This window comes from Peromyscus leucopus, chromosome 4 (genome assembly GCF_004664715.2).
Source record: "Peromyscus leucopus breed LL Stock chromosome 4, UCI_PerLeu_2.1, whole genome shotgun sequence".
Classification (NCBI taxonomy): Eukaryota; Metazoa; Chordata; class Mammalia; order Rodentia; family Cricetidae; genus Peromyscus; species Peromyscus leucopus.
Genome location: NC_051066.1, coordinates 144,799,725 through 144,824,702, shown reverse-complemented (window position 1 = coordinate 144,824,702; position 24,978 = coordinate 144,799,725). Strand labels below are relative to the sequence as shown.

General features: G+C 47.9%; 1 protein-coding gene across 1 annotated transcript in view; it reads left to right on the top strand.

Annotated features, from left to right (window-relative positions):
• The window catches only part of Taf4 (TATA-box binding protein associated factor 4), a 73,679-nt gene that overhangs the window by 32,637 nt on the left and 16,064 nt on the right, over positions 1-24,978 (top strand). The window contains 9 exon segments of the mRNA XM_028885362.2: positions 10,190-10,350; positions 11,575-11,694; positions 14,752-14,871; positions 15,558-15,680; positions 17,650-17,739; positions 18,194-18,439; positions 20,307-20,454; positions 22,956-23,070; positions 24,660-24,829. Coding sequence (XP_028741195.1) covers positions 10,190-10,350; positions 11,575-11,694; positions 14,752-14,871; positions 15,558-15,680; positions 17,650-17,739; positions 18,194-18,439; positions 20,307-20,454; positions 22,956-23,070; positions 24,660-24,829 — 1,293 coding nt within the window.

Genomic DNA, 24,978 nt, shown 5'->3' with positions numbered 1-24,978 from the left:
ATGGGCTAGGTATTTGGGGATACAGCCTGTGCTTTTGTTAATGTTGTTCACTATCAGGTGAAGTACTTAACGCCTTAGTCCTGAATATGCAACTCTGTAGGGGAGATGTCACCTTTTTTTCTTTTTTAATTCTCTCATATATTACATCCAGACCTTGGTTCCTCTCCCAAATCTCATCCCAGTCTCCCCTCCCCTCCCCATTCCTCCTCCTATTCCCTTCAGAAAAGGGAAGGCCTCCTGGGGATATCGACCAAACATGGCCTATCAAGTTGCAATAAGACTAGGCACCTCCCCTCATTAAGGCTTGACTAGGCAACCCAGTAGGAGGGAAAGCTGGCAAAAGTGTCAACTGTTAGGAGTCCCACAAGAGCACCAAGCCTCACAACCATAACGTACATACAGAGGCCTGCAAGACGGGCTAGGGTAAGGTGGCAGAGAGGATGCCACTTTGAACTGGGCAGGTGTTGGTGGGAACCAGACTCTGAAGGACATGAGGTTACAGTTTGTAGTCGAGCCCTGCATACTACTTACATGCACACTCCTGCTTGTGCAAACACACGTATTAACCTCTGAAAGCCATCTCACCAATGTCTGTTAGCTATTTAAAGAGAATTTAGGAGCTGATGTTTTGAAGAGTACATTTAGGTTTAGGGAACCCTAGTATGGAGACTGGGTCACAGTGCTGTGGGCCTGAGTATTGACCACTCAAGTGACCTTACTTAGCTAGCTCCTCCTGTGGAGCAGCCCCTTGTCTGGGGCTGTGGGTGCCTACCCCAGATCCGAGGGTGCTTCAGCTGCAGTCAGGGAGTGTGCTGGGGAGAAGTGACAGTGACCTGCCCACCAACCCCTGGCCAATGTTGTGACTTAGAAGATGCAGGACATAGTACATGGGCACTTCCAGGAGGGCCACTCCCAACTAGGTGTGTAGAAGTGCTGCCCTCTCCCCACCGTACGCACGCACGCACGCACGCACGCACACACGCACACCCCAGCTCAGTGTCATCATCCTCTTCCCCCCTTTCCCTTTTTTGAATCAGGGTCTCATAAATCTGGGACCAGCCTCTAACTAGCTATGTAGCTGAAGATGACTTAAACTTCTAATCTTCCTGCCCACCTCCTTTGTGCTGGGATTATAGGTTATGTGGTGCTGGGGGATGAAACCCGGGGTTTCACATGTGCTGGGTACATTCTTACCTGCAGCCCAGCTCAGGTCTCTTCTGAGTTCCATTTTGTGCCCAATGCTTGCAGATAGAATTTATAATAAACACACTCATTGAACAATGTATAATTTAGATGTTTGTAAAGATAGTATTGATGCTTTTTTTTTTTTTTTTTTTTGCGCGGGGGAGGGGGAAGGCAATGCAAGAAACCATTTATTGTCAACTGTATTTATCCTGCTCTGAAAAGAGATAAACGAGATGTTTCCCATGATTAGGATTTGTGCTGGGAAGGAGGAGAAATGTAGATGAACAGAAGTGAGCCAAGGCTTCTGTAGATTCTAACTCCTGTCCCCAGGGAGCTGATTTGGAGGAGGGCAGGCGTTAGCTAGTGTCTGTGAGCAACTGTCTGCAGAGCCTGCTGCTGCTGCTGCTGCTGCTGCTGCTGCTGCTGCTGCTGCGTAGGAAAACTGCTCTGCTCGGCAGCTAGAAGGGACGTGAGAGGTTCTATGAGTGAGAGTGAGAGGCTGCTCCGATGCTTGAAGGCTGCCAGTGGGAAAGGAGTCATAGGTCTATCTCAGCTCTCAGCAACTGGAGCTCAGTCCTGCAGTGGGAGGGAAGTATTGGAGACCTGCTTCCGACTTAGGTGACTGGCAGGTGTGGAAGCTGGAGTGGAAACTGGCAGGTTGTGTGATGGTGGGGTATGGAGAGGAGGGGCAAAGGAACTTGGAGCAGCTCTGTAGTGGGTAAGCTGGGGGTGAGGTGTGTGGTTTCAGTGGGAAATGAGGGCTGGGAGAATTCTTCGGGAATGAGCACAGTGGAAGTGGTGTTCAGGACCTAGACGTGGGGTTCGGGATGAGTGACCAGGAAAACAGCCTGTAGAGTAATAGAAGAACTGCTAGAGAGGTAGGAAGCGCCCAGGACAGCATGTCCCCCAAGTGACAGGAAGATCTGTGGCAGAATATATTTTGGGATGAGTTTGAAAGCTGAGGCAGTGACAGTGAGGGGCTTGTTCAGCTGCAGTGTTTTCTTGTGGGATTCTGTCACATACCTGTGAAGCACAAAGCTGGATTCCTCTCCACCCCACTTCCAGGTTTACACATGGGACAGTGAAATCTACACTGACCACCAGACTCTTTTCCCTGAGAGCTCTAGCTTGTGTTTATGTGCATTGTAGCTTGTGTTTATGTGCATTGTTTTCCTTGCTGTGTTGTTTTTTCTGTGCTGTCCTGTACACAAACTGATGAATAAAAAAGCATCAGTAAAACCCCACTGGCTGCTGTTCAGTCACTCGCTTTATGGTGGTCCTGGCACATCAATGGAATGGGGCTTGATAGGAATTCTGAGTGAGCAGACTGCCTATAACTGCTTGCCAGTTCTCAGGGGGTCCCAGAACCAATGCCTGGGGAGAGTGCAGGCTAGAAAGACACAGAAGCCGTGTGGGCTGCTGGGGTCAGCAGATGCTGCAGTGGTGACTGTAGCCCCCTTCCTGGGCTCTTGTTACCAGCTCTCTGAAGGGAAGAGGCATATGCAGGACACAGCGATTTCTTGTGAGCTCTGTGCTTGCTGGGAGTTCAAGCAGGGCCCTCTAAGGTTGCATCCGATATGGCTTACTCTTAGGCTTGACCACACTTCCTCCTGTGACATTTCTGGGGTCTCTGTCCATCAGAGGACTCTAGTGCTATTTTGCATTTTGACTTGCAATCTGATGCTGAGGTTCTACGCATCCTCCCAGGACTGCTTACTGTCTGAGCTGTACTGCAAGAGGTGCTATTTAAAGGAGCCTGGAAAGTGTAGTCCCTTATACTGCCACCAGCAGGCTTAGCTTCCAGTTACTGTGTGTGAAGGCAGCATGAGGTAACATTCATGGCTTGTTTTTTGTGTGTGTTATGGTGACTTGCAAGTGGAAGTTTTCTTGTCCTGGAAGCTGCTTCCCAAATAACCACTCAGAGTCTTAATAACAATTGTGAATGCTCGGCCAGTAGCTCAGGCTTGTTACTAGTTAGCTCTTACATTTATATTAACCCATATTTCTTATCTATGCTCTGCCACATGGCTTGTTCCTTTACTCAGTAAGGCATGCTCACCTTGCTTCTCCCTGCGTCTGCTGGTGACTCCAGACTGCCTTTCTTCACCCCGGAATCCTCTTAGTCTGGTTTTCCCACCTAACCTCCTCCTGCCCAGCTATAGGCCAGTGAGCTCTTTATTAGTCATTGAGAGTAATACATATTCATAGTATATAAAAAGTTTGTTTCATAGCATTTCTCCCTTTTTGTCTAATTAAAAAGGAAGGTTTTAACTTTAACATAATAAAGCTATATACAACAAAAAGTTATCAAGTAAGAATTGCAGTTACAATTTGTATTTGGCAGAATTAGAGAAAATATTTTACTATTTATTTTATCTTTGTGAGTCTAAAGTTTTATACCTAATTTACCTTATGTTTTAACTAAGGAAAACTGTAACAATGACTCTCTAGTCTTCAATTCTGTCAGAGACCCCGGAAGGGTGAAATGTTATCTAACGACAAGGACATCTGGCTGCCAGGACAGTCACTCTAGGTTCTTCTGTAACTCTGGGGCATCCAACTTTGGCCTACAGACCTAGTTTATCTGACAGACGTTTTTGAGAAGCAGCGAAATTTGAAGGACTGTCCTACCTTGTCTTGGCAAAGTTTGGTAGACACTTTCTTTTGCATCTTGCTGGTCCAGTTTGGACAGTATGCTGCCAGAAATAGTTTTTTTTTTTTTTTTTTTTTTTTTTTTTTTTTTTTTTTGCCCAAATGGCTAGCTTTTGCCATAAGGAAAGCAAACTTGATATGGAGTTTCTTCAATGCCCATTATCTTCCTTTGAAGTAAATTGGTGCTTCCAGGAGCAGACATGTCTCACTGTCATGAAAAGATTTTTGTTATTAAAACATTTTAAATGCCATATCCTTTAAGTCTTTGAAGTGTTTAAAGACCATCTATCTATCTAAATATATTTGTTTATGATCTTGAAAACATACCTAACATGGCTAATTTTGACTATTATAGATGACTATTAATCTGTATTTCATATTATATATATAATGCATTTTAAATGAGCTGCATAAACATAATATCCTAAACAAGAGTAGAAACATACATATAGTATAACAAAATTAACTTTAAATTTGTATCAATAAATCAAAATCCATACCAATGTAAAAGATTTTGAGATTAATAGTTGTTTTTTTTTGGATTAAAGTAGATTTAATAATCCACCCTTTTATCCTATATCATAGGATATCATTTCTATATCATATCCCTTTTTTTTCTTTAAAAAGAGATCTTTGAATTTACCTCATTTGTTCAGCTTTTTTTTTTTTTTAAGACTATGACCAATAACAACTTGTAACCGCCCCTGTTAAATGATAACAAACATCCATAACCAATATTTTGGGAATTTGGATGTGGTTCTCTAGACTACTTCTGTTGTTTGTGGGCACTGTTATCTTTGGGGGAACCTTGAGAAAACTGGGATAATAATGAAGTTCCAGCTGGAGTAGTCTGTGCGGCTGGGCCATCTCAGGCAGTAGCCTTGAAGCTGTTTTGGATGCTGGATCACTTGTACCATTCGTTTTTATTGGTGTCTGGTCCGCTTGCTCTGAAAATACATAAACTTTTAAAGGTAACATACATATCTGTGTTAATGCAAGTATAGACTGTGCATTGTACATAAGTCAGCCAAAGATGATTTTTTTTTTGCTCTATGTTTGAGGAGATAAAATATACACCATGTGTCTTGTAGTTTTTTTTTTTTTTTTTAAGGTTTATTTCTTTATGTGTGTAGCCAGGTTTCAGGGATCTTTCTCAATCAGATTTGATCTTCTTTAACCTGGGATGAATCCCCAGCCTCTCATTTCCTGTGGAAATAAAAGCATAACCTCTTCTCCAAAGCAACATACATTTTGAAATCAAGATATTTAAAAATATATAGGTTCGTTTAATCTAGCAGCTTTAATCCAGTGTCTCTTAGCAGCCATTGCTCCTTCCTCAGCAGTTAAAAATTTCAAAGACAACACAATAACATACAGTATCCAGACTCTATGTATTTTCCATCTTTATGTGCCTTTTTTTTTTTTTAATATTACTTTCCTCTTGGAGGATTTATTAAGGCAACTCCATGTAGTTAAAATGGAGGTTTATTTTGGGGTAACTTACAGCTAGTAAAGGGGTTGGTTACAGGATCTGGGAGAGGTGAGGTACAGTCCAGCGGGGTTCTCTGGAAAACTCTGCTCAGTGGTCTACCATCTAGTGTCCAGCGTCACCAAGAACCAAGAGTGTCTGCACATCTGGATCTCAGGTCTTAAGGGCTCCCCTCTGGGCCCTGCCTCAGGGGCAGGTCACAGGTAGGTGTGACAGTTACCGGAAGCCTCACTGGGGGTAGTACTTCCAGGTCAAAGCTGGAACATCTACTCACTACACTTTACTCCCCTTTTTAAGAACTTTATTATTTTAAAACTATATTTTTAAATCTAAGTCTGTATATACTCTTTCTCTTCTCTCTCCTAAGCCTTTGTACATTTTAAAACACACTCTGACCTGTTTAGAGGTTTTTTCATTTGAATCTGTCTTCACTGTGTATCTGTAATCCTTTTCTGTCTGCGTGAGCAACGGAGAACCCGCCATGCAGCGTACTGGTGGAGCTTGCACTGGCAGCTTAGGTCCAATAGCAGGGGCTGAGAGACGCCTCTCTGTACAACACCCGTGTGAGAGACCGTGGGAACCTGCCATGCGGCTTAGAGCATGACCTGCTGGCAGCTGCCAGGAGATGTCTGTACTGTGGCCAGCATGAGAGACATGAGACTAAGAAGCTGTATTTGGCTCCATTTTTGTGTCTTTAGCACCTTTTATAAACTTTTTTAGGTCTTATGTGGATGTATGCTCCACATTGGGCACCATAGATCATGACCTGCTGGCAGCTGCCAGGAGATGTCTGTACTGTGGCCGGGATGAGAGACATGAGACTAAGAAGCTGAGTTTGGCTCCGTTTTTGTGTGTTTAGAACCTCTATAAGCTTTTTTAGGTCTTATGTGGATGTATGCTCCACATTGGGCGCCATTTGTTGGTGGACACTTTCCTGTCCTGGCAGCTGCTTCCCAAATAACCACTCAGAATCTTAATAACAATTGTAATTGCTCGACCAGTAGCTGAGGCTTGTTACTAGCTAACTCTTACATTTAAATTAACCTATATTTCTTATCTACGCTCTGCTACGTGGCTTATACCTTTTCATAGTAAGGCATGCTCACCTTGCTTCTCCCTGCATCTACTGGTGACTCCAGACTCTGCACTTCTTCACCCCAGAATCCTCTTAGCCTGGTTTTTCCCGCTTAACCTCTTCCTGCCCAGCTATAGGCCAGTGAGCTCTTTATTAGTCATTGAGAGTAATACATATTCATAGTGTACAAAAAAGATTGTTCCACAGCAGTGACTGGACATGCTAATCAAAACTGCGCCTTATCTTTAGACCTTTGCTGGTTCTTGGTGTGTGCGCATGCCCCACGAATGTGTGCTTGCTTGTGTGTGCATAGATCTTTATGGAGGTGCTGTTGACATACAACAATATCATGGTTTCAGTGCGGTTTGCTAGACTGACACACACATGCCTGAAGTCATCACCAGTCAGGATAGTGAGCCTTCTATCACCTGAACATGTCTGCTGTTCCCCTATTCTCAAGCCTTTACATGTTTGTCAGCTTTCTGTCACATGGAGTTGGGTCCTGGAACATAGAAGTATATAGTATGGACTTTTTCCTGGCCACGTTGATTGAATGTGTCATTTGAGGATCACCTGTATTGTATCCATAGCTCATTTCTTTATCTCTGAATACTTTCCCATTGTGTAGATATCTTAGATGTTGTCTCTCTATTGATGTGTTTTGTTGATCTCAGTTTTGGGTTGTCAGAAATAAGACTGCTTCAATTAGCTCAGGTCCAAAGTGTCTCTGAGGTAGACTGGAGTAGAGGGCTGCACCCCATCATGGTGTGTCATTTCCTAAGATTGTAGCATGGTGTTTAGGGGGTCCACCTCATGCTGCTGGAGTTCTCTGCTTACGTTTGGTTTCACTTCAGCTGTAGTAGTGGGTGTGGACAGCGCCACACTGTGGGTTTAATTTGCACTTCCCATGTTGGCCTGTGACACTGAGCTAATTTATTGCTGTGGGTTATGTCTTTCATCTCTGGGAACTGTCTGCTTGGATCTGTTGCCTACTTGTAATTTTCTTGCTAAGATGTGGCAGTAAGTCTGTGTGTGTGTTTTGTACTCCAGCACTCTGTGTTCCCTGGATTGGTGACCAGCATTTCCTCTAAGCTTCTGGAGAAGAGAGCACCTGGAAGTTTGGGTTTGTGAGTTGCCCATGTGTTCCTTTATGGACCATGCTTCTGGACTGATTTCTAGAATAGTGGTGTTGTCCTTTTCTCTCCTGGAGTGCTGGTCTTGTGTGTAGATAGTAGATCCAAGTTGTTTTTTTTTTTTTTTTTTTTTTTTTTTTTTTGCCTGTACCTGTCCCATTGTTCTTGCTCATTCAGGTTTCTGTCATTCTGTATGGGCCTGTCTCTGCACTCTGGGCTGTTGTGTTAATGCGCCAATGAAGTGCTGTGTGGTCTCTGGAGATTTCTGAGGCATTTTGTAGATCTCTCTTGGGTACAAACCCATGTTCATGTCCTGGTGTCATTGCATTTCTTGAGAGCATACATGTTTGAGACTGAGCATCTGAAATGCTTCCCTTCCTGTTGCGATGATGATGTGGCTGGGTATTGCCTTCCCGGTGGCAGGTCGCAGGCCCATCGGGTCTGTTGTCTGCTGTAGCGCCCTAGTTGTGCCAGCTTCACCTGAGTTCTGGGCTTCCTTCCCTGAAGTGATCAGTGGTGTTGGAGTCCTGTGTAGTCTGGAGGACACCATCTCACTTCCTTATTAACGAGGCAGGGATCTGCTGCCAGTGCTGGGGACCCCATCCATGACATGCTCTCTTAAGTGGTTGCTCTCCTTTTCTTTCATCACTTGGAGCTTCTGAAATGATCCCCTCAATTTTATCACATCCTTTCCACCAAGTCTCTACTTTTCCTTTCTGCAGTGTCTTCTGGCCATCCGGTGGGTATTGGATGTTCTGGTAACATTGAAGGGCATTCTGATGAATTCTTACTACTGTTAAGCAGATGTTTTCTAGAGAGAGGTGGGACTTCTACATTTGTCTGTTTAGGTCTGTTCCAGGTGTCCAGGATCCTTGACTGTCACCTGTTATTTGCATGGTGACACTGAAAACCTCTTCACTTAGAAGAGCTGGAGGAACTGGGTAATGTTAGCTTTAATGGAGAGTTTAGTCAGAGGTCAGGGATGGAGCCGAGGCAGAGCCTGTGACCACTGTGGGCTGACTGGGGCCTTGCCTACTGGGCTCCACAGTGCCTATATTGGGTCTTCACACCCGGCAGCCAAAGGGGCTTCAAAGCATGAGGGTAGGCTGGCATTGAGAGCCTCTCTACCAGAAGATCCCCTGTCAGCCAAGGGAGCAGAGTTCCTTCAGTCTCTTCTGCATCAGGAGGGAAGAAGTGCCTCTTGAGGAATCCTGCAAGGGGCCTGTGCTCCACCAGCTGGGCTGGACCATACTCTGCAGTGACTGGGTATGTGTGACAGTGGCCACAAGGGTAGTCAGACAGAACCTCCAAGACATGTGGCTTGTACCTTGTTAGGTCCACAGAGAAACACTGGCCACCAGTGTGCTGATGTGGTTGTGGGAGGTAGTTCTGGAGGGACATTCATTTCTTTAACCAACAACAGGGCTTTCAGGATTAAGAATTTACTGAGTTCGCCAGGTGGTAGTGGAACACGCCTTTAATCCCAGCACTCCCGAGGCAGAGACAGACAGACCTCTCTGAGTTTGAGGCTAGCCTGGTCTATAAAGCAAGTTCCAGAACAGCCAGAGCTACACAGAGAAACCCTTTCTCAAGCAACAACAAACAAACAATTTTTCCTGAGTTCAAAGAGACCTTGCTGCTGTTTCTGATATACTCAGAGTTTGACAGCATCAAAGACTCTTCCTGTGTGATTGCTCTGACTTATTCCTCACCGAGGGAAAGCCCAGGCTTTGCTGGGTGTATAGCTTATAGGAGGTTTGAGTCTCAGTACCCCTCCCCTTTATCCCTTTCCTCAGTGGTGTGTTACTTTGCAACTGTGTCCTGTTGTGTTGGGTTGAGGGTGGCTGTAACTCCATTGTGGGTATTAAATTTAAGGCAAGAGTGCTGCTGTTGCTTCTAGAACTTAGGATACAATTGGTTGCTGGTTTGAAGCCAAAATTAGTCAAACTTCACTGGTAGAATTTGCTTTCCCAGAATTTCAAGAATTTGGATGGATGAGAGACTGTTCTGTACCTGTTGCTTTGGACAGTGCCTCTGTGCGTCCTGGTCACCTGGGGCAAGCACAGCCCCTGTGTCTGATCACAGTAGTATTCCTATGAAGAATAGAGGACTACACATTTTGATTTGGTTTGGTTTGGACATTCTGAGGCATCAGGCTGGAGAGACTTGGCCTATGGACTGTAGAGGTGATGGTGCCCTGCACTCAGAGGCAGGACCCCAGCATTGTGAGCACACTTTAGTGTGTTGGACAGAGAAATGTGGAGAAGGTGCAGAGTAGTTACCCAGGACATGGGCTCATGGGTGTTGGAAGCCTGCACTGAGGGGTACCTGCCACTTGGTGAGTGCAGACAAGGCAGAAGCAGTGGCAAGGCTGTACTTAGGTACCTACCTCTGAAGAGGCTGCAGGGCACACATCTGGACTGAAGCTGTGGCTACTGAGCTTGGCTTTACCACTTAGGTTCCTTGTGAAAGGAGATGTACTGTGGTCTTTGTGTGTTTGGACAGTCCTCCACCATCCTGTGTTCTGTCTTCCCTGAGGAGCCAGCTGCTCAGCAGCTGCTCATATATTCCAGTAGTAACTAGTGCCCTGGCCAGTGTCTTTCTTGTGCTGGAGTAGGGAGTGCTTCCTGATGCCAAGTATCATTTGTCCCCCAGGAATGGTCCTCGTGCGGAGTGAGAATGGGCAGTTGTTAATGATCCCTCAGCAAGCCCTGGCCCAGATGCAGGCCCATGCCCAGGCCCAGCCTCAGAGCACCATGGCACCCCGTCCTGCAACCCCCACAGGTGCTCCACCTGTCCAGATCTCCACCGTGCAGGTGAGTGCACGCATGGTGAGTAGGTTAGTGTGAGGTGGCCCCAGCTCAGCCTGGCTCTCACCCATTCTCCACCCTGTACACTGGGGATGTTGCAAGAGTGAAGGTGTCCTGTGTGAGTGGACACTGAGGCATGCAAGTGTTTTCAAACCCAACCATCAGGCAGGGTATAGGACGGCTCTGGTCTCCCATTCTCCTAGCTGAGACCATTTGCTCTTGGAGGAGCCAGCTCTTGTGGCCAGTGCTCAGCTTGCTGACTGAGTTGGGTTACAGTAGACACTTGGGGTCAGCTCCCTTGTCTGAGCCCTGGACTTTCTCTTGTCACCAGTGGGTTCACCTTTCTGTGTGTCCCAGTGTCTTTTTCTGTAAGGTGTGGATGTAGTTGTGCACAGGTCCTGAGACTGTCCTGAAGACAGGATACTTGAAGTACCAAGAGTGTGTAGTGGAGCAGAGTGCAGACCTCCCAAGCCTTGAAGTCACAGAGCTTGATGCCAAGCAGTGTTGTCCCCAGTGTGCAGTGCCCCCACTTCCCCAGCACAACAACCCCTGTTGTGTGCTTTGTGTGGCCTTGCTTTTTTCCGATGCCTTCCCTAGATACCTGGCAGCTAAAGAGATGATGGGAGTAATCCTGATAACTCTGAACTCCTCTGGAGTTGTGCCCTGTCCTGTGGATGGAGCTAGGCAGAGGGTCCCCACAGGAAGAATAACATAGAGCACCTCTTTGAGGTCTGCAGTGCAGTTGTTTCCTGCGTAGGAAGCGTGTGGACTGTGTTGAAGGTTCTCTGTGGTGGTACGCTGCACTTCTCCGTCAGACCTTTGCATCTCCTCTCACACAACTCTGTAGCCACCTCAGGACTCAAGAGGTGTCTGCATCCTAGTTGACACCTGCCTTCCCCTTTTACAGCCTGTGGCTTGGAGGACTCGGCGTGTCCTCACTTTCTGTGCAGGCCAGTGTTATTCTAAGACCAGTGCCTCCCCTGGCTTTCCAGGGGTCTGCTTTAGAAGATGGCGTTTGTAGACTTCACTAATAAAGTCTGCTTTTAGGATTTTCTGTGAAGTTTCTGATCATACATTTTTTTCTTTGGCTAGAAAGTTTTGGGCTTAGGATGATTTCCTTATAGGTAAGTAGTAAGCTGTGGGTTCCTTGAGTGCACTAGTGTGACTTCAGGAGTGTGTGTGTGCCACCTACTGTAGCTCATTTTAGATGACTCCTAACTTATTTTTCAGGCTCCAGGAACACCTATTATTGCACGGCAGGTGACCCCAACTACCATAATTAAGCAGGTGTCTCAGGCCCAGACGACGGTACAGCCCACCACAACCCTTCAGCGGTCTCCTGGGGTACAGGTAAGAGGGTGCAGCTTGGTGCATCAGTAGGGCTACCCACCGGCAAAGCATGCTTTTGCTTTCATGCAAAGATTGGGCGTTAGGACTTTTTATATTGTGTACCAAGTTGAATTTGAGGATGCAGGTGCACAATGAAGAAAATGATTTTTCTGTATCTGAATGCACCCTACATCCTTTTCCTTAAAGAAAAAAATTAGCATTATCAGCATTCAAAAAAGCTCGTTATAAAGTGTAATTAGGAGTGTCACCTCATTAATACTTGACTCGGCATCTTTGAGGAAGTAAAGTCTGTGGTGAGGAGAGTTTGTGACTGTGCTGTGTGGCCCCATTCCACGCTCATGGACAGTGCGGGTGCTGTGTGTGCAGGGTGTCCTCTCACCTTCCTGGGGCATATTTGTAGGTGAGCTGGGGGGCGGGGGTGTTCTCCCTCCCCGGGTTGCTTTCCTAGCAGGAGACCGACCATGCCAGCTTCACATGGCTTCCAGACCACACTGCCCCCCTGTGGCCCTTGCTGTGATGACAGCACAGCCCTAGCAATGATCATCTTTCTCTTCCTTCATCTTCTTTCTCTCCATCTCTCTCTTCTTCTTCTATCTCCTCCTCTTCCTTCTCGTTTTTTGAGCTAAGGTCTCAGGAGGTAACCCTGTTTGGTTTGGGACTTGCTGTGTGGACCACACTGGCACACTTGGAATGTTCTTCCTGCCTCTGTCTCCTGAGTGCTAGGAGTTGTTTGTAAAATAGTGTCCTAGGTAGTGGTAGGGGAGAGTGTCCTGCAGATACTGGTTGTACCAATACAGGTTGATGCTCCTGAGGCACAGCTTCTAGCATATGAAGCCAAGGGGAGGAGCTTACATTCCAGGGGCTCCTCTGTTGCATAGGGCAAAGCAGATGGTAAGAGTTAAGGAAGGGGCTGGTCAGGGAGGTCACACCTGATCAGAGAAGACATAACATAATTGGAGAGATGGACCCAGCTATGGGAGACATTCCTAGTCAGAAGACACATCTGGTCAGGGAGATAGTTGGCCTTGGAAGATGTCCTTGCCTGGGGAGGCCAACTAGATTAGGGAAACCCTCTCTTTGGGCAAAGTGCCTCAAGGGCTCCTGATGTTGAGTTTGTGAGCAGTCAGTCATACTGTATAGGGCTCTGGGCTTTTCTATCAAGTGCTTGCCACACTGTGCCTAGGTGATGTGCCCACTTAGGTGATTTAAACTGCTGTGTTCCTGCATAAGCTGCACTTCCATCACAGTGGGAGTCTGAGCTGGGTGATGGGCTGCAGGGCATCCCCACACATGGGCCTTTCTATACTCTTTTCTCTTGGAGCTCAGCTCCGTTTTCTTTGGTGGCTGTGGGGAGTAAGAACAGCTTGGAGAGTAGTTCTGTCGCAGGTTGTGGTAAGCCAGCAGAGACATCTGTGTGTTTCAGGAGCGGGAGTCTAGGAGACCTGGGGTTTCCTGAGAGGAACTCCTAGTGCTGTCTGCATCTGATTAAAGTATCCACTTTTCTGATGAGGAGGGGGCTCTAGAAGGTAGTGAAGCTCATGGTAAGCTGTGTGTCATGTTTAGTGAGAACAAATGCATTGAAGTAGGTAGATAGGGTCTCTAGTCAGGGTGAGGTCTGTATGTATCCCTAGGTCCATAGCAGTCAGGTGGGAAATAAATCTTAAAGTGAAAGGAAGTTGGTGAGAAGGGTCCCTGTGTTCTGGCTGCCCCTGGCTTGTTGAATTAGCCTCTGGTTTGTTCCAGCACATTATCTTCACATGATGTTTTATTGGTGGTTTCCAGTCACAAGGACAATGCATGCATATGACATGGAGACAATTATCGCCCCTGAATCCATCTCCAGCTATAGGGTAACTTGGGGGGGCAGGGAAGAGACCCGGAGGCGAGTCACTGCTGGTGCAGCATCCTCAAAAGCACCTATGGCTGGAGTACTCCAAGGGCTTTGCTCTAAGGGAGCTGAAGACTTGCCTCATGCTGCTCCAGAGCTATCCTTAGGGGGTGGGGTGGCGGTGGGATGTCACACTGTTCTCTGCCTTCAGATGGGGGTGGGGGGTGGGGCAGTGTTTAAAAGCCTAGAGTGAGAAAATGTAGGCAGCTAGATTTATAAATTGGAGAGGCACTAATTTAAAAACCAGTAAATATTTCATCATGATTATTCAAGAAAAGCAGAAATCTTAGGAGTGGGGTGGAACTGAGGGCCAGTGGTTTGGAGTGTCTCAGTCATTTGAAGTCTAGGTGCCCATTTGCTTTTTCTTTCTTTCTTTCTTTCTTTCTTTCTTTCTTTCTTTCTTTCTTTCTTTCTTTCTTTCTTTCTTTCTTTCTTTCTTTCTTTCTTTCTTTTTCTTTTTTTTTGTAAAGATTTATTTATTTATTATGTATACAGTAAGCCTGCAGGCCAGAAGAGGGCACTAGATCTCATTATTGATGGTTGTGAGCCAGCATGTGGTTGCTGGGAATTGAACTCAGGACCTCTGGAAGAGCAGCCACTGCTCTTAACCTCTGAGCCATCTCTCCAGCCCTCTAGGTGCCCATTTGCTTTGCAAATGTTCTTATGTTTTGCCAAGCAGCACCTTTCCACACTCGATGTGGCAGTGTTAGCAACCCAGCTCTGTACCTCAGCTTGCTGTGGCTTCTTGACAAGGCTCAAATTTGGAAAGCAGAGGACATTAGTGCAGGGAGTTGTGGGCCCTGTAGGGGTTGCTGTATGCTTGGTCACAGCTGCCTTTTAGCCAGTGCTATCAGGAGTAGCTTCTGAGATAGGAGGTCATCGGGTTATCGATCCTCTGTGCTTGTCTCTGCAACAGCTGTCAGACTGACACAGATTCTCAGTGAAATGATGGGTTCAAGTTTGTAAGGTTTTATTAGAGATGCAAATACATCTCCTGTCATTATCACTCTAGTTTTCAGTGTGGGTCTGCCATGGGTGCCCTTGGCCACCTCACGTGGCTGCAGGAAGTGTGGCCACTCGGCTATTTGGGCCCTACCTCCCCAGTTTTACTTTTCTGGCTTCTGCTGCTGTTGAGAGATGCATTTACCTTGTGTTTTGAACTCTTCTAGCCTCAGCTGGTTCTGGGTGGTTCTGCACAGACAGCCTCACTCGGAACTGCCACAGCTGTTCAGACAGGGACACCTCAGCGAACAGTCCCCGGGGCCAGCACCACCTCCACAGCTGCCACGGTAAGAACTCCCTTCAGGACCCTTAGGGACAAACCAGCCCATTGGTACTAGTGGGGAAATGGAGCTGCTGTACAAAGGGGCTTGAGAATGTCTCAGCGCCCACAAGCCAACCAGGACCACTGGCGGCATACAGGGGACCCATGCAAGTCCCTTTATGGGGTGACCTGAGGGGCCCTGAGTATCCTGCTTGGGATCTGGAACCCTGCGGATACCTGTGGAAGCCACGCACATGTAGCTGCTGAGCACCAGTGTGTCTGTCTGCTTTCACTTTCATGCTACTGCTTTTCCTTTGTGAACCTGGAGCTTTGGACAAGCCGGGCCCATACTTTGCAACTTCTTTTTTTATGTGTTCTTTGACAAATACTTTTTAACTATTTTCAGGAGCTGCTTGGGACTTAGTCTGTTGTGCACATTTTGGCAGTAGCCTCTGCTCCTGAAATAAGGGCTTTGTCTTGGTAGATGCATCCTTCCCTAGAAGGAGGTTGCTAGGTTGAGAGATGCAGGCTTGGTGGCCTTCAGCGTGACTGATTGCCCTTCTGAGAAACTTCTGGCTTGTGCAAGAAACATGTTTCTTCGAAGAAGTTTAAACACTATGTTTACGTGTTTTTCAGACCTCTACACATTTCACTGCAGTGAGATGCTGTGATGAAATCTCCTATAACTTATACCTTTTTATTTTAATACAGGAAACTATGGAAAATGTGAAGAAATGTAAAAGTTTTCTATCTACATTAATAAAACTGGCTTCCTCTGGTAAACAGTCTACAGAGACAGCGGCTAATGTGAAAGAATTAGTACAAAACTTGCTGGTAAGAAGCTCAGTTGAAACTCTCTGCCTCAGAGCATGGTGTGTGACCTGCAGCCCATGCTAAGGCTGCCAAGGTGACCTGGGTGGGCAGAGGAGAGCTTGTGGAAGGTCCTGGAGAACAGAGGTGTGAGCACTGTCAGGGCAGGTGGTTTGCTTGCTTGAGTGTTCTGGGGACTGGGCTGGTACCCCAACCTTCCTACTGTAATTAGATGAGTCACCTGATCTGCCAGCACTAAGAAAGAATGGCTTCCAGGACCCCCTTAGCAGCTGTTGCCTTGCTTGAGAGTCACAGAACACACACCTGATGGCCAGTGATGGCCAGTGACAGCCAGTGCTAGCCAGTGCTGCTTAAGGTGGCACCCCACTTTCTCTTCTCCTTCCTCTTTTAAAACTGAAGGAAACAGGGAGGATCCTTAACTCCAGTTTGTGGGCAGGTGGTCTCTGGTGCACCTGCCCCAGCTACACCTCGAGCATTTGGTGCTGGTCTGTAAAAGGGGCCTGTGCTGCTGATGTACAGGACTAGACTCTGCCACTGGCTGGTGCTCCTGTCTCCCTGTCCCATGGATGTTTTATTTTAGCAACTTGCTGGAGTGAGGGTTTGAACTGGGTTCCTTGTCTTGAACTGCAGTGAACTTTGTCCCTCCTAACGTAAAGCACCTATGTCCTTGCTCTGTTTTCTTTCTTTTCAGTTTCTTTGATTAGGGAACAGGCATCTTTGAGAGTGTTGTGCTTTCTGCTGCTGGCGTTCGCTGGTTGAGCCCTGCACTCCTAATCCTTTTCCTTTCCCAGGCGTTTGCAGGCCAGGCAGGGTGGCCCGCACTGCTCTGATGCCTGGGAGGCCCCATCCTTGTCCAGTGCTGCCTTCCCCACCTGCTGGTCCTATTTACTCCTTACCTGTGTCCAGCTGTCCACAAGGTGCTACACTTTCACCAGGGCCCTGGGGCCTCCTAGCTTATTCTTACATGACCTCTTTGTGACCTTGGGTTTCATAGGCTGCCCCTTCTGGCCTTTGCATCAGTCAGACTGGGGCTCATCTGCCTGTAGTGGGTGCCATTCCCAGGATCAGAAATGTCGCCAGCCTTCGTATTTTATCTTGGCCACTTCTGCCCTCCTCAGAGCCTGGTGAGGGTGGCTGCTCCTCACGGCAAAGGCCAGCTGCTGATGCTCTGTGCTCCGGCGGCACTGATGGCATCCCTTCTCCCCTGCCAGCTTGAAGTCCAGCTTTGTGTTACTCACATGCCTCTGTTACTCTCAGGACACAGATTGCTGCCATAACCCTGTTCTCAACAGTCTACCATTGCTCTGCCTGCTGCTGCTGCCTTCCCCAGGTTTTGTAAGCCCTGGACGGATGTTACAGTAGTCTGTGGTACCCTTCTTCATGACAGCACGACTAGTCCTCTGTTCCACTTCAGGTGTCTAGTCCATGCAGAAAACTATTCTAGTTCTCATCCATCTTACAGGGTTTTCCAGCCTTCATATCAAGTCCTCACATGTCTAACACAACCATGTATGCCTTGCTTGTGGACTCTAAGGTTTCACCTTTGGTACTATATAGGCCCAAGTATGGGTGCTAGTCTTTCCTGACAGGTGCCCTACTCCTTGACTGGGTTGGGCCAAAGTGTTGCCCTTGGCACTCTGTACCACAGCTTGTTTGTTTCCTAGCAAAATGCCTGGCACTGGGTAGGTGCCTGGTGGGTCCCGAGTGAAAACACATTGAGCAAGAAACCTATGGGAGGGTGGAAATGTGGACCAGTAACTGGTCATCTAGAGACCTGTTCACCAGCTGATGCTCAGAGCCCATGGGGACGCCAGACACACGTGCTGGGGATCTGCATCTGTTACATTGAGCAGCATGTACAGGCACAGTCTGCAGTCAGAGGGGCCAGTCCAGTGTGATGCTGTGGTTGAGCGTGTGCCATGAAGTCGTGTGAAGATGTGTCACAGCAGTGCCAATGTGGTTTATTTTTCAGGATGGGAAAATTGAAGCAGAAGATTTCACTAGCAGGTTATATCGAGAACTGAACTCTTCACCTCAACCTTACCTTGTGCCTTTCCTGAAGGTAACTGACAGGTTGTGCTGCAGCAGTGTGGTCCAGTCACGTGGGGTGTCACAGCCGCCTGAGTCGACTGGTAGGGACAGCGTGCCTGGTTTTCTGTTGAGAACAGGCTCTCTTGTAGCTGAGCCCCCAGTGGCAGCTCTGGCATACTCACACGTAGGACCAGTGCTCCCTGCGGGGAAGGGTTTGCTCAGAGAATAAGCTTGGGGACCCTGACAGTATTGGCGCCTCTTAGAGATGCGTTTTGTTTCTGAAATGCATTTTTGCCAGTTTTTGCTAAGAAAGACCTGTTTAGTGAGTGTGGTTGGAGTTGGGTGACGTTAGTACTTGACGCTGTAGATGCTTATGAAGTATTAGTGTAAGACTTGTGCTTGACGGTTTATGCTTCTGAACTTTTAGGACAGTAAAGCACTTGTGTCCCAGCTGTGCCTAATCCCACATGTCTGTCTGTCCCCAGAGGAGCTTACCTGCCTTGAGACAGCTGACCCCAGACTCCGCGGCCTTTATCCAGCAGAGCCAGCAGCAACAGCCACCTGCCTCGCAGGCCACCACTGCACTCACGGCTGTGGTGCTGAGCAGCTCGGTGCAGCGCACAGCTGGGAAAACAGCTGCCTCGGTGACCAGCGCCCTCCAGCCCCCGGTCATCAGCCTCACGCAGCCCACACAGGTTGGCGTTGGCAAGCAGGCACCGCCCACACCACTGGTATGAAGGCGCGAGCCTGGCATGGTGCTCTTGCCAGCCACCATGCCACTTAACTCACCAGCCTGGCTCGGAGCCTCTTTCTGGAAAGAGCAGGCAAGAAAGCTCCTGCTGGAAAGGCGTGTGGTGGTTCTCTTAAGTAATTGAAGTGTGAGCTGCAGGTTGAAGCCCACGACTTTGTATTATATTTTTCAGAGAATGAAGTGAACTTGGTGGCTTACTTACTAGCAGACCCCTCACCTTGTTGTTGGGGTTTCCTGTAGGGAGCACATTGTGTTTAGTGAACCTCTTAGGAGGATGGTCTCTGGACTTTGAATGGTGCCTGAATGTTCATACCATTGGGATTGGGGTAGGAGGTCTGTCAGGCTTTTGCATTTGGGGTAGTGCAGTCTGGCTAATGCTCAGGGAACTGAGGGCTGTTGGCAGGTGGGTCTGGCTTTGTCTGGTTTGGATTCTTTGATGGGGGCAGGATGGCTCTTTGCTGTGATTGCATTCAGAGTGTACATCTGCCACGAACAACACAGGCTCACCACACCTAGAGAGGTGAACTTCAAAAGGGGCTGGCTGTATAGTACAGTGCTGTAGGGCATTTATTTATGAGGTCTTAGGTTTAATAATTCCCAGCTCTGGGTGGTAGTGGAAGACAGGGGGATTAGAATTGTTATAAATGAAGCTTAAAAATGAGCAAGGGATTGAGGCTGAGGCCTGCACCAGAGCTGTTTCTGCAGCAAAACATGGCGCTCACACCACGGGACGAGCAGCTCAGGCTGGACTTCCCACTGAGAAACCACTAAATGCAAACACACAAAAAGTCACCTTCTTCAGTGGGCTCTGAGACCCTCCGGCCTCAGGCCCAGGTTTACACAAAGCTGACCTATCTGCCTCAGCTACACGCACAGGCACAAGTAGAGTTTGGGGTGGAGGTGGGGTCAAGGCCTGTGACCTGTGGTACCCACTGAAAGCAAACCCCCCAACCACCCCCACTTTTTTTATAAGCAGAGTTGGGGTTCAAATCCTAGAAGGACTTCAGAATCCTGTGCAGACACTGTGCTACTGTGTTACGCCACCAGCCACACAGAAAGTCTCCTTTACAGAAACTAGAATTCTTACTATAAAACTCTTAGCCCAGGAATTTATGGACAGGCCATCAGGGCTTCCTGTAGACTAGACCAGAGCACAACCAGTGCCCTGTGGGCTCTTGAGCCTGTTGCAAGCCTAGGGCAATAGGCTGGGCAGCAGGGCTGAGCAGGCTCTGAAGTATGGGGGCTTGGCCCAAGGGTGCTTTGTCTAAGCATGGTTCAGGAAGTGATGGAAGGGATAGTCTGTGTTGGACAGAGACCCAAGTTTAGGGCAGAACTTAGAGATCCACCTTCAGTCCAATAGAAAAATCACCTGATCCTATAGAAAATTTAAATTGGAAATAAATCATTTGAGTGTGACCACAGTGTTACTCTGCTGGCAGGTTGTGAGAGGCCCGTGCTCCTTGTGGGGTCTGAGCTCAGCAATTTTGCTTGACTGAAGCCCCCCAGGATGTGCCTGGGATCCAGTACAGGTCCTAAGTGTCACATGCTCCGTGTACTTGCTCTGCTGTGCTGTGGCCTGGTGTGGTACCATTGTGTCTTTGTCTCAGTCTTTTGAGGGCTGTGTGTAGGGCTTGTTAAGCCAGGCTTTTAGATCTGGATGGAGCTTCTGGCAGGGCAAGGTTGGGGTAGGGCTGATGAAGCAAGTAGCTGGCTTCATGGGTCAGTGTGGTGGCCCCTAGGGTGTGTGTGTGTGTGTGTGTGTGTGTGTGTGTGTGTGTGTGTGTGTGTGTGTGTATGCGCGCGTGCGTGCGTGTGTGCGCTCATGCACTATGCTGGCTGTGCCCCAGGTGATCCAGCAGCCCCCGAAGCCTGGAGCCTTGATCCGGCCCCCGCAGGTGACCTTGACGCAGACACCCATGGTCGCATTGCGGCAGCCTCACAACCGGATCATGCTCACCACACCACAGCAGATCCAACTGAACCAGCTGCAGCCAGGTGAGGCCCCGGCTGCTGCCACCCAGGGCTGGCTAGTCCTAGAAATGGCCACTTGTGGGATAATACTTGATTTCATTTAATCATTGTGATAAAATTCATGTAACAGACAACTCACTATTTAAATCATTTTACTCACACCACTCAGCAACTTCATTTATGAGGTCATGCAACCATTGCCCTTGTCAACGTGGTTTTTAAATTACCTGAATTATATACAATTGCCACTGTTAGTATCTGTTAGATCACGGACCCTTTAGCTGCCTTTCTCCCTTTCCTAGCAGTCAGGCCATGCCACCTGCAGCTGTCATACCCTCTCACACCTTGTGCTAGTGGTCTGCATGCTCTCACTACCCACTCTTGTCTTCCCTCCCTCCCTCCCTCCCTCCCTCTCTGACCCTCACCCTCTCTTTTCCAGAGTTGACAGGAAGTATGCTGCGTAGTAGTAGACTTGCACTGCCTCCGTCTGAAGCTGCAGGACCCTAGTGTCTCCTCAAGACACATAGGCTAGTCTAGGTTGTGTGGTATAAACGTTCCCACACTCTAAAAACCTATAAAAACCCCAGCAAACCAATTTGTTCTTGGGGTTTGAAGGGAAGCTCTTCTTCCAGGCCCCATTTTGCTGCCTGTGGTGTATTGCTCTGTCTTTTCTAAGGCCTGGCCACGGCCCCCTCCCAGTAAAGTTGATTCTGAAGTGTAATTCTGTATCAGTTCCTTTCCATCGAACTTATAACAGTATTCCCTCCCTGTTGTTCCCAAGGCAGCCTCACTGTGTAGCCCTGGCCCTAAACTCCTGGGCTCCAGTAATTCTCCTGCTTCAGTCTCTTAGCTGAAACTATAAGTACTTACCATGTATCTGCTTATTATGAGTCTGTTTGTCAGAAATCATTCCTGTACCTAAGAGTTGGAAGGAGCCTAGTGGTGATGCTATACGTCTTTAGTCTCAGCACTCAGGAGGCAGAGACAGACGGATCTCTGAGTTGGAGACCAGCCTGGTCTACAGAGTGAGTTCCAGGACAGCCAGGGCTACACAGAGAAACCCTATTTCCACCCCTCCACAAAAAAGAGTTTGAGGAAATACAGGAGAGTAGATGCTTGAAATATGTAACTAAACCTTTTCTTTTAAACTTAGGGTTTAAATGTTATTTACATTTTAAACCTTTGTCTTTAACCTTGTTGTCAATTATATCCTTTGAGAATTTCACAGGCGCATGCTTCTCTGGAGTTAATGCTGTTGAGGAAAGGAGCTGTAGATAGGGCATAGGGGTGGATGGTCTACAGTGATTGGTGTTTTGGATATACTTACTTTCCCCTCATGCTTAAGCATATGTTCTTCTTTATCTTTCTAATTTGAGGTTTCACACATGTATGCAGCAAGTTGATAGAATCAACCTTTTTGCTCCCCCAGCTCCTCCCAGACCCCCCTCCCCCAGTCTTCCTCCCAACTTTTATGTACATTTTTTTTAACCTCTGAGTCCTATTGGTGCTGTGCATGGATATAGGACTACCCATTAGGACATGGGCGATCTACCCAGGGCCTCATCCTTGGAGAAACCTGAGCCCTCCTCTCCAATCACCATCAATTCCCAGTAGTTCCTCAGCTAGGAGCCCCTCCCAGTCCATGTTAGAATTAAAATAAAATAAAAAAAAAGCTTTATTATTATTGTTTTGTGTGTATGGTTGTTTTGCCTTCATGTATGTTTGTGTACCATGTGCATGCCTAGTGTCCTTAAAGGCCAGAAGAGGGTGTTGGGTCCCTTGGAACTGGTGTCAGCCACTGACTGAGTGGGTGCTAGGAATCGAACCTGGGTCCTCTGTAAGAGGAAGTGCTCTTAACCACTGAGCTATCTCTCCCTCCTTCCATGCTGGAATTTTAATGGGCTTGATCTTAGCAGGTGTTGTATATGCAGCCACAGCCTCAGAGTTTATATGTGCAAGGGGCTTGTCATGTCTAGAAAACACTTTCCGAGTAATCTTCCACAATCTCTCACTCTTGCAATCTTCCCACCCTCCTCCTTCTGGGATGATCCCCAAACCTTGAGGGGAGAGGATAGATGCTACAGTCTCTTATTCTCTGCACTTTGAACAGTTGTGTCTTAAACTTTTTTTTTTAGATTTATTTATTTATTATGTATACAGTGCAGAAGAGGGTACCAGACCTCATTATAGGTGGTTGTGAGCCACCATGTGGCTGCTGGGAATTGAACTCAGGACCTCTGGAAGAGCAGTTAATGCTCTTAACTGCTGAGCCATCTCTCCAGCCCTGACTTAAACTTTTTTTTAAGATTTATTTTTAGAGCTTGGGTCCTCTGAAGAGCAGTAGAAGCGCGTAACCAGTGAGCAGTCCAACCCTGTGACTTAAACGTGTATAGCGTTTTTCCACTGTTGGTTCAGGGTTTTGAGAATGTCACTGTGACAAGTAAGGAGATGAGAGTTTCTTATAAAGCTAGCAGAGTCAGGCCTCTGGTAACGGCCTCTGGTCTCCACTGTCTTTGGCTTTGCAGTCCCTGTGGTGAAACCCACCGTGTTACCTGGAACCAAAGCCCTTTCTACTGTGTCTGCACAAGCAGCCGCTGCACAGAAAAACAAGCTCAAGGAGCCAGGGGGAGGCTCCTTCCGGTAAGGACTGACACCCTCGTACACTTTAGGGAGAGCGCGGGAGGGGCTCTATCTGTCCACTTCACGGTTGGGTCTTCCTGTTCCTTCTACTTGGTTCTGACTGCACATCACAGCAGAGGAGGCTTCGTGCCCTCTGCAGGAAAGGAAATCAGGTCGACTGACTGGTACCCGTGCAGTGCACCAAGGTCAATACAATTTGTAACACAGATGCCCTCACTACCCTATCTGCTCACTTTGACTCTGATGGATAGAGCAGCCCGCATGGACATTCTTATGTCCTGACATTCTTGTGTGGATGCACCAGAGGCCATAGCACGACTTCACTGTGACTTAACGATAGGGAGTATTTGAATTTCAGGGAGACTCTTCGTCCCCAAAGCTATCAAATGGGGCTGGATGGAGTTGGGAGCTACAGTAGCTCTGTGGGGTAAGGAGCAGCCAGACAGAGCAGGATAGGTGACTTGAGTGGATGGGGGGAGAGGTCAGGTGCATATATTAAAAAAGCCTGTACCACACACTTATAGGTGCTGTGGCTAATAGTTGAGGAAGGGAGCTGGAGATAGGACAGCCAGAGTCAGCTAGAGTTAGCAACAGCCTTGGGTCTCTGCTGGGCTGCTGGAAGAGCCTAGGTACACTCATTCCCATCACTTACATCTTGTCTTCTAGAAGCCTTTTTCCAGTTTAAGGCCAGTGGGGCTCTTCAGAGAAGAGCAGACTGTAGAGCAGGAACAAGCGAAGACAGGGTGAGCTGTGACTGTCTCATCGTGTCAGGACAGGACTCGTCATGACTTGAGAGTTGGGTTGGGCTCCTTCCTGTTGCCCAGGCTGGGATGTGATATGTGGATGGACAATATCAAGTAGGGCAGGACCACAAGCCTGAGCAGAAGTGGACTACTGGTTAACTTGTATGCAGTAGGGAGGTGGAGTGTGGTCACAGCTTCAGGATGCCTCCAGAATACCAGTCAAAGGTTCTGTTGTCATCCTGTGATTGACTTCATGACAAGGGCATGTGTCAAAGACAGGCTGAGGGGTGTTTAGTGAGGGACACTGGAGGGGCCTTGTTGCTGGATGTAGACATTCCCACTGAAGAGGATGGTCCTGGGACAGTGGTCACATGTTGACAGGTCCTTATGCTGGGCCCTCTGTGGAGGTCTTCTATCCAGAGGCTCCTCACAGGAAGCACAAGCAAACGCCTGTCTGGGATCTAGCTGGCAGTGTCCTGTGCTGGCTCAGCATGAGTTTTGTTCTTTCCACCTCCTTCGAGAGCTTGTGACTAGCAGAAGAAATTAATGCTGGCTGACTTGTTTTTTCCTAAGAGGTTTTCAGGTGGCACAGAGACTTCAAAGCAACAGATGGTGTTTTGGGTTTTGTTTTCTCTGGACATAGTGTAGACTGTAGGCACACAGCTCTCTGTGGATTCAGTCTTGCCCTGACCCCACACCATCAGATGATAGGACGGTGTAAGACCTAGGAGATCCCGGTGCCTCCTGCAGTTCCCTGCCTCTTGCTTGCCGCCACTGAGTTGGAACCGCCTTAGTGAGCTGTGATTTCCTTGTCCGACAGAAATAATCTGTTCCTCTCCTCTCCAGGGATGACGATGACATCAATGATGTTGCGTCAATGGCTGGAGTGAACCTGTCTGAAGAAAGTGCAAGAATATTGGCCACAAACTCTGAGTTGGTGGGGACACTGACTCGATCCTGTAAAGACGACACCTTCCTCCTCCCCGCACCTTTGCAGAGGAGGATACTGGAAATAGGTATGTTTGCACCTGAGGATGCCACTAGGATTCAGTGTCCACATCTGTGTCTGATGTGCTCCGTGACCCTGATGAGACTCAGCACAGCCCTTCTGCGGTAGCTCCACTGGGTGTGGGGGCTGTAGGTGAGCGTGCCCTCTGCCTCGGTT